The sequence below is a fragment of the Chenopodium quinoa genome, unplaced genomic scaffold (assembly GCF_001683475.1).
Source record: "Chenopodium quinoa cultivar QQ74 unplaced genomic scaffold, ASM168347v1, whole genome shotgun sequence".
NCBI lineage: Eukaryota > Viridiplantae > Streptophyta > Magnoliopsida > Caryophyllales > Amaranthaceae > Chenopodium > Chenopodium quinoa.
This window is the reverse complement of record NW_018743391.1, coordinates 228,652-241,344: the sequence shown is the minus strand read 5'-3', so window position 1 is coordinate 241,344 and position 12,693 is coordinate 228,652. Positions and strand designations below refer to the sequence as shown.

General features: G+C 33.2%; 1 protein-coding gene across 1 annotated transcript; it reads right to left on the bottom strand.

Annotated features, from left to right (window-relative positions):
• Window positions 1-11,098: 11,098 nt before the first annotated feature.
• On the bottom strand, window positions 11,099-12,265 carry LOC110738554. The gene has a single exon (XM_021918954.1). It carries the CDS (start codon window positions 12,263-12,265, stop codon window positions 11,099-11,101), a length of 1,167 nt encoding a protein of 388 aa, XP_021774646.1.
• Window positions 12,266-12,693: the final 428 nt, after the last annotated feature.

Here is a 12,693-nt window from a genome sequence, read left to right as displayed (position 1 = left end):
AGCTGGAGACGTCATGGACTCCAAAAACCCTGGGAGAAGATTTTTGGCTTGTAAATTCTATGATGTTGCATCTGGTAGAAGAGGATGCAAATTTTTCAAATGGATTGATGAAGATATACTTGAGTGGCAGAGGGTTGTTACTAATCAACTAGTGTTGGACAAAAAGCTGATGCAAAATGAGATAGGTTTGCTGAAACAACAAGTTTGCATGCTTCAAGATCAAAAGGCAAGGGTGGAGAGTGAAAAAGAGACACTGACCAAGAAATGCAAGGCACTCTCTGCTGCAGTGAAGAAAGCAAAGGCAGATGACTGTGGTGGGATTTCAGGACTAATGCAGCTGGTTATAGTTGTTGCAATTGGAATGATGTTAGCTTATTTAGGGAAGGCAATGACGTATTAGGAAATTTAGTAATGATTGGTATTACATTTGCACTGTATGAGTGACAGATGTCACAACTTTTGGAATGTAAGCATAGTGCAAATGTTAACCTTTATCTAAGTAGGTTGTATTATTGCATTCAAAGTGAAATGAAATTATGCTTTGCTGACTTCCTTTTGCAAATGTAAAATATGCCATATTTGTTGCACAATTATAAAAACAAAGCCTTGCAATTCAAATTCCAAAATAATTACAAAGGCAAAGTAGATTTGTTCATCATCACTTTTTAAAATGTAGGCTACACATCAATTTAATTCAAGGTAGAAGTACATGTAGCCCAACTAATTATAGAAAGATTGTTCTCAAAAGACACACAACAACACAAAAGCACAAAGTCCTATTCTAGGGCTTCCACACTGGCTGATTATTCAATTTTGACCTAATTGGTAGCTTGGCTGATGCAGATGCTGCCTTGGACTTCATTGTGCCACCTGATTTAGGCTGGGATTGGGTTGGCTGGGTTGCTTGACTAGGCTGGGTAGCTTGACTTAGTTGGGTTGATTGAGTTGGTTGTGGTGGAGCTACACCCTGTGAGCTTGTCCGAGTAGGAGCAGCTTGGGATGTGGATGCCCCAGTTTCAGGGTTAATCTTACCCTGACAGACAAAACAACAACACAAACCTAATTAGAACATGTCATAATAAGTAACTAGACAATGCACAAGCAAACTTTAATCTTTACATACCTTTTTCACAGCTATGTCCCAATTTTTCTTTCTTTGAAGTACATTCCAAGGCTCCATTGATGGAGGTCTGCCACCTTTATCAACCTCTTTGGGTGGTGCTTGGTTTTTGCACTTGTTCTTGTAGTGGCCTGGGACTCCACAGTTAGAGCACTTTGGTGCTTTCTTAGGCTTTTGGGATGACTCAGCTCCTTCCCTTTCACCCTGTTCTTGTTTCCTTTTCTTAAGGGAAGGTCTTCCTGGCATTTTTCTCATGACAGGTGGTGTAGGTTGCAGCAAGTCAATCCTCTTTTCCCATTGTTTCATACCAGGAATTGGTCTGATACTTGGAGTGTATGCCTGCAGGTATGTCTCTTTGCTGTAGAAATCATCCACAAAGTCCTCTGGCCTGAGTCTTTTCTTTATTATCATAGCCTAAGCACGTGCACAAGGGATCCCAGTGAGCTCCCATCTATAACATGTGCAACTTTTCTCAACCAGATTCACCACAAACCTATCACTGTAGTAATCCACTTCCCAAATGTCCAGCCTGGAAGGGATTACATGACAGTTGGCAGCCAAACTTGACACAAACTGGAACTGCTTGGACACATAAGGCATAAATCTTCCTTCATGACTTTGAACACCCTCCCATTTCAGAGTGTTCCTCTTCATGACATACTTCCTAATCCATTCAAGACAAGTGATTATAGGTTTGTCTCTAGCTTCCTTCAAAGCAGCATTGAAACTTTCACATATGTTGTTTAACAACATATCAGATTTGCTGAAAGTGGAAAATGCATATTTAACTCAATGTCTAGGAGGAATTGCAGCTAAATAATGGAATGCATCTTCAGAAAGCTCTTTGATCTTTACCATATTCACTTCATAATCAGCCTAAAAATGATAAAAATGAGAAATTGATATGTAAACATTGTGTAATTTAATCAGCCTAAATTTGATTAAAATGAGAAATTGATATGAGAAATTAATATATAAACAAAGTTACAGAGTAGTACCATTGTTGTTGACCTTGCTGACTTCCAGAAATACTCTTTAAAAGCTTCACCACCAAACTTGAGCTTAAAATTGGCCCAAATGTGCCTTACACAAAACCTGATTTCAGCATCAGGAACCACAACGGCAAAAGCTTCCAGTAGTCCCTATTAACAGAAAAAGCAATCAATTTCACAACTATTGGCCACATGTTCAAAGTGTAAGGCAATAAAAACAACAAGCAAAGTACCTTTTGCCTGTCTGACATCAAAGTAAGGCCCTTCCCCCTTGGTCTGTCAATGTCTTTGATTAGGAGCTCCACAAACCATATCCATGAATCCTTGTTTTCCACTTCAACCACTGCCCAAGCAACTGGGTAGATATTATTGTTACCATCCTTACTGACAGCAACTAGTATCATATCAGGGAAAGCACCCTTCAAATGACACCCATCCACTCCAATCACAGGCCTGCAACCCCTCTTGAACCCAACTTTGCATGCTCTAAAACACACATACATCTTCTGAAAAATGGGGGGAGGGTTTTCAATCCCTTCTAATACCACAATGGCTGAAGAACCAGGGTTGTGTTTAAGCAAAGCCAGCCCATAATCACACACCCTTGCATACTCCTCAGCAGAATCTCCATACAAATTAAAGTTAACTTAGCCCTTGCCCTAGCAAACCAGGCCTTATAGTATCCAATATGAACCCCTAAATCCCTGTAAACCCTCTCTATGAACACTTTCAGCTTCCAAGTAGGGTCAGATCTCCATTCATCTAGGTATCTATCAGCCAAATACTCAGATGTAACTTTGGAACTCTCATGGTGAAATCCACAAGTGTGGTTCAAGTTCAAATTTCTGATTTGGAGAGTATGCTCCATTCTTGGGGAGGGCTTTCAGTGGATACCAATGGGCTTTGGTGTAGCTGGCTGACATGGGTTTCAAACTCAGCTTGGGAAATGACAACAGCTTCACCATCATCAATATCCAGTTTGCCTTTTTTGGGAGATAACCTCAAACTCCACCTAACTGGCTTCAGTTCTTGTTTGATGGGCTTCAATTTTTTGTCAGGTGGCAACAAAGAACTGTTTGAGGGTGGACTGGGCATAATTTTCTGTTCTGGTTTAGGTGTTATAGAAGGTACAAAGTTTGGGTTCTTTGTCCTTGGACCTAGGCCATGTTGTAAAGGCTGGACAGGGTTTGGTTTCTCAATTAAGGCCCAAACTATAACTCTATCATACAGATCCCTACTGTTGACCAAATTGATAATGTCATCAAATGTCTCCACCTTCCTCTTTCCATTTGTTAAGTTCCCGCCATGTAATCTGTACCACACACTAAAATGTTGGGGTACCCTACTACACACTATATCATATGCATATATCACCCACTTCCTCAAATTCACAACATTCAGTTCCTTCAACCAACAACTCATCCTCATAAACATCCCTCCCCCAACATACTCAGTCTTACCCTTGCTGTATTGAAATTCACCCCCAACCCATATATTCATCTCAACATAGGTTAGAAGCTCCTTAAAACAGTGAAAAAAGCAATTGTTCAATATCAACAGCAACATGCACAACTATCTAAGCTCAACACACATTCAGTAAAACCTAAAAAACCAACTTGCCAAAAAAAAAAAAAAAAAAAAAAAAAAAAAAAAAAAAAAAAAAAAACGGGCAAAGCAACCAACCAAAAAATGCACATTTCTCAGAGCTCAACAACATCCTAAATTATAACAATTAGTTTGTTTTTAATTAATTATATGTGATAAAGCGTTTGATTTGTTTAATTGTACAACCAATTTTGTCAATTAAAAAATTAGGGTTCCAATTTCGAGTATTAAAAAATTTAGGGTTTTCACATTTTTTTTTCATTTTTAATTGAAAAGGACAGAAATTTATGGTCAAACCACCAATGTACCTTAAAGGTCTTCCCTTTGCTGCAGTCAATTGAGTATTTACTGAGCTTTCCCCTTTGTCTATTTCTGTAGATTTACCGAGTTACTTCAGCATACCCAAAAAAGCAAAAAGATGACTTGGAAGAGAGAGAGAAGGCAAAGACAGAGATGGTAGGGCTGAGAATTTCAGAAAAAGGGGCAAAGATGATGGAGATTATTCGCTGCTTAGGTTAGATTTGTTGAACTTCAATTGAAGAGAGTAAAAGAAGAGAGTGAGTGATAATGGAGGGAGATTTAAGAGGAGAGAGAAAAGGTAGTTGGGGGGAAGTAATTTGGGTGGGAAAAGGTAACATGTGGGCCCTGATAACGTTCAAATTGGACGGAAAACGTTATTGGGTAGTGCTACCCTAACGTTTTCAATCTTGCCAGTAGTTGTAAACAAATTAAAAAAAAAATGGGTAGTTGTTAACAAAACAACCTATCTTCCGGGTAGTTTTAGACAAATTTTCCAACTTTTGAGCTAAATTAAATTGCACTAAAGTGAAGTAAAATAATGAATTGAGATGAGCTGAATAAATTGAAAATAAATTCAAAAGAACAAGGTATACTCAGTAAAAGAAAACAGATCAAATAGGCCGCAGATTTATAACATAAAATTGTAGTCCACATGGTGGTTATCGCGTGATAGTCATTTGGAGAGATTTAACTAACTCAGTGCATATTCTAATTAGTACGAGTAAGTGAAGAATCAGAAGAGTAGACAATAGTTTAAGAAACATAATACTCCCTAAAGAACACGGAAGAGTATATACAAGTAGGATTTTTTATTTAATTATTGTTTTCAATTTTTCATGCATGACATATTGTGGGGTTAGTGCAAGTTTAATAATTTAATCAGTGAACGCGAAAGTGATTTAAAATTCTGAATATGTTGTGTCGCTATCAAATCATCAACGATGGAACTTAATTCTAAAAATAATCTTTATGCTTTCAACGAACACTTTTTTTGATAATTACATTGATATTTGTTGCTGATCGATAATCTGATATGTGTACTCCGTAAAATATCTAACTTTATTAGTAATACCAAGTAAACTGTAAAGTATATGAATGTCCAATATATTGTAAAAGATATACAAGTACTAACGTATGTCGGTATGTAGTCCTATTATAATAAATTCTTCCTCCTCTAATGTTTCTTATCATTTTTTTTTATTTTTTTTTTCTAAATGTAAATTCTGCAAAATATTTTTCAATTTAGGGTCTGTTCACATTTACTTAATTTCAATTCAGTTCAGCTCTAATCAGTTCAGTTCACTTCAGCTCTAATCAGTTCATTTTAGTTCAGTTTATGAGCTCCTAATTTCCCTCTCTCATAAAATATTCATTTCATCTCAATTCAATTCAGTTTAGCTCCAATCATTTCATTTCATTTCAGTTCAGCTCCAATCAGTTCAACTCAGTTCAGTTGCTGTGAACAGGCCCTTAGTTTTTATTTTAAAAAATAATAAAGTATTATATGCAAATCTAAGGATTGTATATTAAAATTTACAAAAGAAAATAAAAAGTAAAATAAAATTTTAATTACACCAATCAACACATGATTTTATCACATTTTTTTAAGATTATCAATTTAAGAAAGATATTAAGGGTATGTTCACTTCAGCTTAATTTCATTTCAGTTCAGTTCAGTTCAATTCAGTTCACTTCTGTTCAGCTCCAATTAGTTCAGTTCACTTCATTTCAGCTCAATTCAGTAAATGTGAACAGACCCTAAATTCTTATTGATAACTCTGTATTAAATCAGTCCTAAGAACTTTTGTTATTGTATGTTGGCTTGAAGTATGAATGCATCATATGTTGGCTTGAAGTATACATCATATGTCTTTGTGTGTGCAACACAAAATATTCCTCCTTTTTTTGACGAAAACAATATTCCTCTTGAAATTAAGGTCTAATGCCAAATTAAATATTCCACTTGAAATGAAGGATGGGTAAGATTTGATATGTCATTAGCCTTTTTATCATGCTGGCTTTGATCAGATCAACTCAACAAGGCCAAAAGCTAAAATCGGTGGTTTAATTAAGCTTAGGGATCAGATGATTTATATAAAAGAAAACGATTTTGTGATTCGCAAGAGTAGCTAGATAGATGAATGTTTTATTTGTACGTGTTTTCTATTATTTCAAGTTGCACTGTTTTATTTGTGATCCGCAAGAGAACATACTTCTTCCATTCTTTTAATATTGCACCACTTATCTTTTAAAGAAATTTCACAAATGTTGCACCATTTCTATTTTGAGACAAAAAAAATATTTCTATTCACACTGCAAATACCTAACCTTTTCACTCTCATTCTTTAATTTATATTTACATTACATGGACAATTTTATATTTTTACTTTTCTCTATCTTCTATTTTTCCTATCACAATTTTTTTGCTCAACAAATACAGGGCAATAATTAAAAAAAATGAAGAACTGCAAAAGATGATCGCTTAACTTGGGTGATTTGAATGGACATAATCACATAAGCCTACATTTTATTTTATTTATTTATTTTTGAAACACATAAGCTTACAATTGAATTATATATACAACCATTGTAAAAATCTTTTCATGTTACATTGTACGGCAACTTTGATGATATTTGGAGCCATATATGCATGCATCAATGCATGAATGAATGAATGATGCAGTGCATGCATGAAGAAGAGAGCTTTTGAGCCTATTGGGAAATAAATAATTAATACAAACAAATTCATAGGTTATATTGATACACCATCTAGCTACAAGATGAGCAATTGTATTTTTTTTTTAACACATCTCGGTTATCTTATCCGAAGATTAATTAAGCACTCAAAACACTTTTATAAACTTGTTTAATTTTTTCACCGTCTCAAATAGTACTCTTACGATAAACACCATAATATTAATATACAGAGTACGATTAATGAGGGTTAAATTAATATTTATACCCTATCTTTTTTTTTTTTTTTTTTTTTTTTTTTTGAAAACTATACCCTATCTCTTGAATTTCGACTAGTGGCCAATAATAATAATAATAATAATAATAATCTTTATTTTTAAAACATCAATAAATTATGTTTAATAATTACTCCATAGCTTTAGAGAAGGTAATCATACCAAATCAATTTTATGTATCTCTCTTCAATGATTACGAGCAAAGAGTGGGGCAGAGATTAGCACTGTTGGTCTGTTCCCTCTTACATTGGTCACTTTATAATCCAAACAACAGCCTTATTTTTATTCAAAATTGGTGTGATATGCAATAATACCAAACTCTATTTTTAAAAGTAAAAATTAATTAATTAAATTTTTGTTTATAACTAAAAAAAATAAAAATAAAAAACCCAAACCTCTCACGTACACTCACATGTACGAGTCTCCTTTCGTACGCGGTCACTTTCAAATAATGTATGTTCTTGATAACCACATGATTTTCTTCCTAACGGTCGGTTTTCATTTAATATTAATTGTCATTTCTCCATTCAAATCTAGAGATGGATTCCATGTGCTTTTTTAATTCTCATTTTTCTCTGTTTACAACATCATGGATTCAATTCATGGCTATATGCTTGTGCTAGCTACTTGTAATTGTATGGCTATTTTACAATGGTCTACGTGTTACTATTGCAAATGGTACGGTTTGACTACTCTTGTGTGGTCGATTCATCTATGTGACAATTTATCTTTTATTATCGTCTTATTACTTAGCTAGCCGGTTGGTATACAATAATGCACTCGTTAAAATTATGATATGTACATTATTGATTTAAGAACACATTGTTGTACAACTAAAGAAGTACAGTATTAATAAGAACCGTATAAAATCATTAATGTCCATACAATATGTTTTTTTGTTAAAAAGTCGGTATGGACAATGACTTCCCCTCCTAACTCGCTCATCTAATAATTTCATGATTATAATGAGTTTACATTAGGTTAGTGTTGATGTTGTTTCGGTTATCTTGTACTTTTGACCTAAAGCTTTGCTCAAAAGACTAAAATTAAATTTGATAAAGCAATTGACTAGTGATGAAGAAGCTCGATTTTCATATTTCAAACATTCAATAATGTTCATAGTGGTATCTCATTGGTTATCAAAGTAATTAATTTAATTAATCTCCTGTTTAAAAAGATAATTAAAAAATGTTATCTCCTACTTTATGATATCTTGAATCCTCTAGGGAAACTAGTTTCCTGATCCAAATCGATCTATCTCTGGTTCAATAGCTTAATAAAAAGTTAGTATTAAAATCCACCTGTCGATGGCAAATTAGCATCTAGGTCAATAGTTTAAATTATGTAGCCTTTCCATATTATTAACATATAATTAAGCATATAATTTAATTAAACATGAAATGATCAATAAAGTAGGTACACAACTAAACAATGTTTGATTGTATTTAATTGCATGTCGTTCCTATTATTACTCCATTTGATCTGATACACCGTGTGCACCCTTCGATCACATTTAACTACTCATAAAGTCACATGTTCTACACATAGAGTTGTTTTTTTTTTTTTTTTTTTTTTTTTTTGTGTGAGAAGATAGATGCATCTTATAAATGCAAAGTTATATATACAACGGGTTTATTGTATGCAGTATGTCTACTAACTCAAATATAAGAAAATTTAACATTATAAAGTATACTATTAATTCTTTTAATTAGTAAATTTACATACATGACGATTACTAATAAACAGTTGGATCATGTACATCGATGATGCTTGTTGTGATAAGGTCATAAGGGTAGGTACTAAATATATGCATTACCATTAATTGAATGTATGACACATTACACAAAGAAGAGGTACAATTTAATAGAGGTAGTATTGCTATTATTACAAAAGAGACAATATATTGGGTAACAATAAAGTCAGACATTATATTATGATTGTTACAGTAATTTAACCAGTACTGTAAGCCAGTAGACACATGAGAAGATCATATCGGTCGTAGTGGATTGTCAATCGATCGATGTGATGAGTAGTGTGTTGCGATCTGCATGCTACTGTAACAATCATGCATGCCCATAATATAATCAATACTCTTCTACTTACCTCCATTTCAGTTTCACATTTGTTACACATGATTATATGTCGATACTATTGCAATTTTCAAATAATAGTTGATATTTAATTTGTTACGTTTTATATACTATATTTGTTAAATGTTATGTACAATTTTAGAATATTTTATATTTCACAAATAATACCCTAAAGTTGCACATAATAATTAACAGATGTAGTGGCCTTTTAGTTATGTATTGTAGTTTGTTGGTGGTGACAACGTGTTGGTGGCATGCAGTGGTGGTGCTTGTCGATCCACAACTTGAGTTAGTAAATTTCTAAGGACAAAGTATAGGTTTGAATATGCCCTATAGAGCACGTATAGACATCATTATGTCATATTTGATTGAGAACATAAGAGTTAAAACTCTAAAATGATCAAAGCAATTACTTGCTTTCGGAAGGAAATTATTGATTTTGGGATTTGGTGACTTGGTGTCGATCTCTCGGCTATTACCTAACTAGCCCGTAAGTTGTCATGGGCACTCGGCAGAGGCATCATTTAAAAAAAAAAAAAAAAAAAAAAAAAAAAAAAAAAAAAAAACCTTTAGTAGCATTTTAATTTCTAAATATAAATACTTCCTCCGATTTTTTTATTATTGCACTATAAGGGTTTGATACAAATATTTTGGTAGTAGAAAAAAGTAAGAGAGAGAAAGGTAAAAATACAAAATTGTTTATGTGACATATTGATAAACTAAAAAGTAAGTGGAAAAAAGTAAGGGTATGTTGGGAATTTGTAGTGTGAACACAAATAATTTTTTTCCTAAAGAGGAAATGGTGCAATATTTGTGAAACCCCCTAAAAAGGCAAGTGGTGCAATAATAAAAATACGAAGGAAGTATTAAAGCATTTTCATTTCTAAATATAATATAAATATCAATGAATTGAATGATATCCAAATTTTAATTAATATGCAAACATAAAAAATAAAAAAAAAAGAAGAAAGGGATGAGGGAAGGAGATTTAGTGTGGGGAAAGGGATTGAGGTGGGTGCTTTCGAGGTAGGGGAAGGGATCTAGGGTGGTCTCAAGTCAATCAAACTCTACTGATCTGGTAGTCATTAAGGATATCTAGTGTATTAGGGTTTGTTTTCTTCAGGTATTTTCAGTTCAGTTTCAGCTTCAATAAGTTCGGTTCATTTCAGGTTTAATAAGTTCAGTTCAGTTCAGTCAATCAGAACATGTCTTTATTGTGAAAAATCAAGGGGGGTATACAATAAATAAACCTAAAATTTGAGAGCATATGAAAAATACGGAAATATTTATATATAGAAATTAGAAAACAATTTTGGGCTACCTAGAATTGTTTTGATTTGGACTAGATTGATATGAGTCATATGACCACCCAAAATCAATTTTTTTTTTTTTTTTTTGAAGAACCACAGTTGTACAGAAATCCTCAATCTATTCTGAACCAAATTGTGTTACCCCTACTATCAGCGTGTAAATTGTTTGATACAACCGTTACTTTATTATACTCTCTAATAGGTCACTTAAAATGCATGTAAGAGCATACACAATGGTTGCCCAACCCCATCTTGGTTATTGATTATTTTATTATTTTATCCATCTTCCACCTCACTTATAACCACTCTTATAACCATTTAATAACCAATGTATGCCAATAGTTAACCATAATATTTTGGTTATACATTTTCTCTCTCCTACTTTTACCCAACCCCACCACACAATTTATTACTTAAATTCTATTATTATTAAATAATGCATTTGGTAATAATCATTCAAAATTAATAATTATTTATTAGCATACATTAATTAGATAAAATCTCAAAAATTTAAAAATAATGCAATTTTGATATTAATTAGTACGTAATTAGTCGTTAATTAAGACACAAACAATAATTGTAACCCTACTACATTCCACAATAATAAAAATCATACATATATATTCTATCAAATGACAAAAGTCTTTGAAAGATAATAACGAACCGCGAACAAGTACAAACACAATGATATAATATTGCGATTACACATCTATTAATGCATATTATTGTCCCTACTTTGAACACCGAATTTGAGCCACATATGTTCAACTAAGTCTTTCTTCAATGCTTTATGCATAGCTTCATCACGAACACGTGCTCTATTAGACATGTAAGTTTCCAAACTTGCAATTCGGTTGTTGCTATTTTGGAACTGAAAAGGCTCTTCATTATTTTCATTACTTGAAGACGCATTTGTAGCTTGATCATATTCATTTGGATCGTAATACGTTTTATATGTATCTCTTTCATCCTCAACAATCATATTGTGCATAATAATACACGCTATCATTATTTTTTCTAACATTGATGCGTCACGAGCTAGCGCTGGATTCCGTATTATTGCAAAACGAGCTTGTAATACTCCAAAAGCACGCTCAACGTCCTTTCGTTTAGCTTCTTGTACTTTGGCAAATAGACCTTCTTTTTCATTTTGTGGTAGTGATATTGTAGGAATGAATGCCGCCCATTTAGGATATATACCATCAGTGAGATAATATCCCATATTGTATGTGCGACCATTCACAACATAGTTAATAGAGGGTGCACAACCTTCAAAAACATCATTAAACAATGGGGATCTATCAAGAACATTAATATCATTACGACTACCTGGTGTCCCAAAAAAGGCATGCCAGATCCAAAGATCATATGATGCCACAGCTTCCAAGATTAATGTGGGTTTACCTGGTCTTCCAGAAAACATACCTTTTAATCGAAGTGGACAGTTTTTCCACCTCCAATGCATACAATCAATAGAACCTAACATGCCAGGAAATCCACGACGTTCACCAATCCTTAGTAGTCTTACTAGATCTTCTTCATTGGGCTTTCGAAGGTATTCATCACTAAAGTAAGAGACTATTCCTTCCACAAAATGCTGAAGTGAATCTCTTGCAAGAGATGGGATAACATTTGGAGAATTTGAATAATTAGGATTTTGTGGTGGTTGAAAAGGAAACGGAGTGAAAGTACTTGGATTTGAGAAATTGAGATTTTGTGAACCGTAATTCGGAAAATTTTGAAAATTTGTATCTAAATCTGAGTTGAGATCAATTGGAAGATTAGAATAGTAAGGTTGAGGATTTGGATTATTTTGGGGCTGTGATGAGTTATGAGATTTTGTGGATTTTTTTTTTCTGTTAGATTTTGGAATGTTCATCTTAACACAATTTGCCAATAAGAAGAGTAATTTTCACTTAAAAAAAAGTTGTTTCAAAATACTTCAATATTGGGCTCATTTTATAGAGAAAAATAAAATAGAGCCGTTGGTGTATTTTTTTTTTTTTTTCAGAATTGTATTTTAAAAATTATGGCCGTTACAAAAATTACAACGGTTATAAATTCAGAGCAAATCTCAACCATTGATATTTGTATTACGTGTCAAAATCTTAGCCATCCATGTCAACCAAAAAGCAAAAAAAAAAATTGCATGACCATATACATAACCGGTTATTTGAATAACCTGGTTATTCAATTGATACCCCAATAATTTCTCTCTCCTCAATATTTTATTAATATTTTCATTTTCTCTCTCTTAATAACCACCCAAATAGTTAATGGCTGTGGGTACTCTAAAGGGTGGTTCTT

What these genes read in the sequence shown, in the direction of transcription:
- LOC110738554 (XM_021918954.1), bottom strand. Translation starts at nt 12,265, where the DNA reads ATGAACATTCCAAAATCTAACAGAAAAAAAAAATCCACAAAATCTCAT.